The sequence below is a fragment of the Hemiscyllium ocellatum genome, chromosome 48 (assembly GCF_020745735.1).
Source record: "Hemiscyllium ocellatum isolate sHemOce1 chromosome 48, sHemOce1.pat.X.cur, whole genome shotgun sequence".
NCBI lineage: Eukaryota > Metazoa > Chordata > Chondrichthyes > Orectolobiformes > Hemiscylliidae > Hemiscyllium > Hemiscyllium ocellatum.
In genome coordinates this window covers 6,434,426-6,440,309 of record NC_083448.1, presented here as the reverse complement: position 1 = coordinate 6,440,309, position 5,884 = coordinate 6,434,426, and the positions used below count along the sequence as shown (strand labels likewise).

At 46.2% G+C, this 5,884-nt stretch overlaps 1 protein-coding gene across 1 annotated transcript in view; it reads right to left on the bottom strand.

Annotated features, from left to right (window-relative positions):
• Window positions 1-1,319: 1,319 nt before the first annotated feature.
• LOC132837064 (cGMP-dependent protein kinase 1-like) overlaps window positions 1,320-5,884 on the bottom strand; it is an 89,775-nt gene continuing 85,210 nt past the window's right edge. The window contains exons 17-18 of the mRNA XM_060856747.1: window positions 1,857-1,923; window positions 1,320-1,418 (exon numbers count right to left, since the gene is read on the bottom strand). Coding sequence (XP_060712730.1) covers window positions 1,320-1,418; window positions 1,857-1,923 — 166 coding nt within the window. The remainder of the gene's footprint in view (window positions 1,419-1,856; window positions 1,924-5,884) is intronic.

Below are 5,884 nucleotides of genomic sequence, written 5' to 3'. Positions count from 1 at the left end.
GTTTATTGTTGTTGTCAAGTTGATGCAGTGTTATGAAGAGTTGTGCTGTGTTGCATTGCCAATTGGAGGTTGTACCAAATGATTACAGAAGCTGTCAGAAACAAGAGCTTTATGCTGAAAGAAATGTTTGTGTGCTGTTCACTACAAATCATTCACATACTAGCAGTGCAGCTCTGTGCTCCTCCTGCAGGGGACTCAGCAATATAGAAACCAATCATGAAAACCAACTAACTTGTTTCACTAATATCAATGCATCACATGGCAAATGTGTTGGATCAGCTGTGCAACATGTGTATATGGCAGGCTGATGAGAGCAGTTGAGAGGAAGAGGACTATGCAGTTCCATAATGTGGACTCTCAAGAGCTGCAGCCACATGCACTTGTTGCTGGAAATCTCCGATCTCCCATATCCTCGAAGAGAAACAGACCACTGTCCTATAACTGCCATCGCTAGTGACTTCAGTCTTGACAGAAAGTTGAGCTGAAGCGTCCACACTTGCACACCTACTCAGCCATCTCACACCAAAACCTCTTCAGTCAAGGTCCCAGCATTTCACGGAGTGTCCCCTTGACCTTGCCAGGTCTCCTCTTCCTCAAGTCATCTTTTTGTGGGTGGTGTGAGGAGGAAGGGGGGGTGGGAAACACCAGTGTTAGTGTTTCGGGTTTAGCAACACACTTACACCAGGTTTTCAGTGACCTGCTGTACGGTTGTGATGACTGGTCTACCGTCACAGCTGCCAATCACGTTAATGCCATCAACTGAAAAGCAACATCTTTATACAGTTTGCAGTGAGGGAGACGGTTCAAAACGTGAGTTATCGTAAAAATAAAATCTCCACTCTCATTTTCTGTGTATGCAGATTTTTGTTGGTGAGGGTGTGAGTAAATTCAAGATATTCATGAACCACTAAAAGGTGGCTCCCATAAATAAGTTATCTGGGTTTTAAGATTAAGAGGAGGAGGGAGAAGGACAGTAGATTCCAGCTGAAAGAAGAAAATCGTTTTAATGCGGTTTAAGAAATGATCTGTTGTGCTGAGGGACAAGAAGAGATGCTGTCCGGAGGGGTCACGACTCCAAGAGCACTTTGTTCGAAATGTCAAGTTTGGCTTTCGTTAATTCTCCTATGTTTACTTGGAAAGGCCCAAGACCAGCACCAGGACCCAGACAACATGACTTTTCCCTTTTATTCTATTACAATAATGCTTAACATTTTTATTTACATCAAATTGACATGTCTCTTCCCAAGGTTTCAGCTTTGTGCTCACTCTTTAGACTAGTTTGCACATTTCTCTCCAGCTCCATGAGCAGTGGTCTGGATCTAAAACTCTACATCCCATCCAGAATCCTCATCAGGAGGTTCCTCCTCTTCCTCCTCTGGAAAGGTGTCAAAATTGCTGGTGTCCAGAGGTCCTGTCACCTGCAGTGGAGAAGGAAAGATTCTAACTTGCATTGGCAAATACTACTTTTGAGACGACAAATAAAAAAGAAACACAGCAGGACCAAGCAAGCTGCTTGATTGACCGTATCTTTCAAACCCCTTCCATCTGGAAGGTCAGGGACCACAGCTACATGGAAACACCACATGTGGAAGTTCTCCTCACAGAGACAAGTAAACACTGGCCTTGCCCAATGTCCCAAAACAATTTTCACCTGAATTTTTAAAATAATGTATTCAAGTTATGCAGAGCCATTGGGAAACAAAGTATTTTTAGTGATAGAATAAGCGGAACAATTCCAGACAGTGGGGTTCAGCCATCTGCAAGCATCAGCCTTTCGGTGACACACTGGATTAACTAGGTATGAAGGCAAACTGCATTTCCCAAACACTTCTCAACTCCAAAGTTGCATCACTTACACTCGGAACTATTGCTGCAGAAAGTGTTCCTTTCTTCAGCCCTTCAAAGTTAAAACCTTCAAACCACCTGCAAGAGAGAAAGGATGAAAAGTCACAGTGCTACTCCTGATAAACTGAGCTCTCTGTTACTCTCAGAAACTATTGTTCCACATTACATTAAAAACAGATGCCTGCCCATTTCATTGGTCTGTTACTATCCTCATCTGTGAACTTGTGCCCTGTACTCAAGACCAGTAGCAGTAACACTGACTTGGATCACAAAAGCTGCATGCTGTCTCTTCTCTTTGTTGCCAATTCAGAACCCCATGTTTTTCACACCAGCTACTTCATCCCATCGACTTCAAATCTGCACCCATGACATCAGTTGCCCTCATTGGCCCATCTCCAATTTGATTGGGGTATTCTTTCAACAGATGGGAGAAAGTTTCACATTTTTGGATCACTGGAATCTACTTTGGGGTAAATGTGACCTGTCCAAGAAGGATTGGGGGGTGTGGGGGTGGGTGTGGGTACCCAGGGAAATAATGAGGAAAGAAATCAATCAATCTGAGACTGTTACAGTTGGGAAAAGGAGCAAGTCGAGCAGGTGGGGCAGGAAGGAACAAGGTAGGACTGATTAAATTAAACTGAATTTAGTTCAGTGCAAGAGGCCTAACAAGGAAGGCAGATGAAGTCAGGACATGGCTAGGAACATGGGACTGGGATATCATAGCAATTACAGAAACATGGCTCAGGGATGGACAGGAGTGGTAGGTTAATGTTCCAGGATACAAATGCTATAGGAAGGATCAAAAAGGGGGCAGGGAGGAGGGGGAGTGGCATTTTGGCTGTACTTTGGGGAGGATATTCCTGAAAATACATCCAGGGAAGTTATTTAGGTGGAACTGAGAAATAAGAAAGGAATTGCATTATAGACCCTCTCATAGTCAGCAGGAAATTGAGAAACAAATTTGTCAGGAGGTTTCTGGTATCTGTAAGAATAATCGGGTGATTTTGGTAGGAGATCTTTCCTAATCAAAGATGTTGTGAAACTTGAAAAGGTTCAGAAAACATTTTCAAGGATGTTGCCAGGGTTGGAGGATTTGAGTGATATGGAGAGGCTGAACAGGCTGGGGCTGTTTTCCCTGGAGCATTGGAGGCTGAGGGGTGACATTATTTGTAAAATCATGAGGGGGCACAGATCGGATAAATAGACAAGGTCTTTTCTCTGGGGTGGGGAGTGCAGAACTAGAGGGGCATAGGTTTAGATTGAGAGGGGAAAGACATAAAAAAGACCTAAGCAGCAACTTGTTCACACAGAGGGTGGTGTGTATATGGAATGAGCTGCCAGAGGATGTGGTGGAGGCTGGTACAATTGCAACATTTAAGAGGCATCTGGATGGGTATATGAATAGGAAGGGTTTGGAGGGATATGGGTCGGGTGCTGGCAGGTGGGATTAGATTGGGTTGGGATACCTGGATCAGCATGGATGAGTTGGACTGAAGGGTCTGTTTCCGTGCTGTACATCTCGATGACTGGCACTGCCATATTCAATTCTCTGATTCAGTTTGTGGATGTACCATCCAGAGAAGGTGCAAAATGTGACCTACTCTTCGGAAATAAGGCAGGGCAGGTGACTGGAGTGTCAGTGGGGAGCACTTTGGGGCCAGTGACCATAGTTTTCTTTGTTTTAAAATAGTGATGGAAAAAGATAGACCAGATCTAAAAGTTGGAGTCCTAAATTAGAGGAAAGCTAATTTTGATGGTATTAGACTAGAACTTTCAAAAGCTGACTGGGGGCAGGTGTTTGCAGGTAAAGGGACGGCTGGAAATGGGAAGCCTTCAGAAATGAGATAATGAGTGTCCAGAGACAGTACATCCCTGTTAGGGTGAAAGGAAAGGCTGGTAGGTGTAGGGAATGCTGGATGACTAGAGAAACTGAGGTTTCAGTTAAGAAGAAGGAAGCATCCGTCAGGTATAGACAGGAGAGATCCAGTGAATCCCTGGAAGAGTATAATGGCAGTAGGAATACCTCAGTGTACAACACGATCTTCATCAGTTGGACCAATGGGCTGAGGAGTGGCAGGTGGAGTTCAAATTAGATAAATGCGGGGTGCTGCATTTTGCGAGAGCAAATCAGAGCAGGACTTGGACACTTCACGGTATGGCAAAAGTGAGAACTGCAGATGCTAGAGATTAGAGTCGAGAATGTGGTGCTGGAAAAGCTGCCGTTCAGGCAGCATCCAAGGTGCAGGAAAATCGACGTTTCGGGCAAAAGGAATGAGGCTGGGAACCTCAGGGATGGAAAGATAAATGGGAGAGTGTATGGCGTTTTGGGGGGAGGTAGCTGAGAGTGCAATTGGTGGATGGAGGTGGGAGTAAAGGTGATAAGTCAGAGAGGAGGGTGGAGCGGATAGGTGGGAAGGAGGACGGACAGGTGGGATAGGTCATGAGGGCGATGCTGAGCTGGCAGGTTGGAACTGGGATAAGGTGGGGGGAGGGGAAATAAGGAAACTGGTGAGATCCACATTGATGCCATGGGGTTGGAGGGTCCGAGGCAGAAGATGAGGGGTTCTTTCTCCAGGCATTGGGTAGTAAGGGAACTTTTCCCAAAGTCTGTGAAAGAGTCCCTGTGATGCAGATTGTCACATAGTTGGTTTTCAGCAGTGCTCAAATATCCCCACTGGCAGAACCCCTATTTTGATGGAAGAATGACCCAGATTTTCTGCCAGTTGATCAGACAACTATTATTCCAATGTGGATGAGATGTGTGGCTTGGGAAGCATTGATGTCCCTCTGGGCAATGCCTCTTCACAAAGAACCCTCTGAAAGTCTTCATTTAAATCAAAGAACTTCAATGACCTTGTACTAAACAGTCACTGAGGCAAAATTAGATGAGTAAATATGGAGAAAGTGAGGGCTACAGATGCTGGAGATCAGAGTCAAAACGGTTGAGGTCCTGTCTCCCCGCTGTAGAGGAGATCATGAGAGGGCAACAACACAGTGTATAGATGAGGTGTTTCGATATGTGGGAAAATCTATGCCAGATGCGGAAGGATCCTTTGGGGCCTTGGATGGAGATGAGGGGGGAGGTGTTGACACAGGTTTTACACCTCTCATAGCAGCAGAAGGTGCCAGGAATGGGGGATGGGTTGGAGGAGTGCGTGGACCTAATGAGGGAGTCAGGGAGGGAATAGTCTCTGTGGAATGTACTCCTCCAATTCCCCACACCTCCATCCTAGACTCCCTCCTCCCTCACTGCCTCCACGCCCCCCCACCCCTGCAGTACTCACCGTCCATATCAGTTGTCAGGATGCAACGCATTACCCTCTGACATTTCTGCCACCTAAATCAGACCCCACCACCAGAGATAGATTTCCCTCCCCATCCCTTTCAGCATTCCACAGAGACCATTCCCGCTGCGATTTGCTCGTGAGGTCCACATCTGGCAGAGATTTTCCTGCACAGTCAAACACAGTCAAATACTGTGTCCACTGCTCTCGATGTGGTGTCCTCTACATCAGGGAGACAGGACGATAAGTCGCAGAATGTTTCAGAGAACATCTCCAGGACCCACACGCTAAACAAGCCCTGTAGCCACTTGAACTCTCCCTCCCAGTCCTGGGCCCCCTGCACTGCCAAATCATAGCCATCCGATGCCTGGACGAAGAACACCTCTCCTTCTGACTTGGGACCCTCCAACCACACAGAATCAATGTCAATTTCACCAAATTCCTCATCTTTTCCCTCCCTCAACCTTTTCCCAGATCTAACCCTTGAACTTGGCACTGTTGTCATAAACTGTCCTATCTATCCATCTTACTTCCCACCTATCCACTTCACCCTTCACTCTGACCTATTAGCGTTACCCCCACCTTCATCAACCTGTCATATTTCTAGCTACCTTCCGCGGCCCCCATCCCATCCGTGGACCCCACCCCGCAACATTCCTGATGAAGAGCTTATGCTGTAAGGTTGACTCTCCTGTTCCTTGGATGCTGCCTGACTGGCTGTGCTTTTTTTGACTATGAAATATGGAGTCTTACTC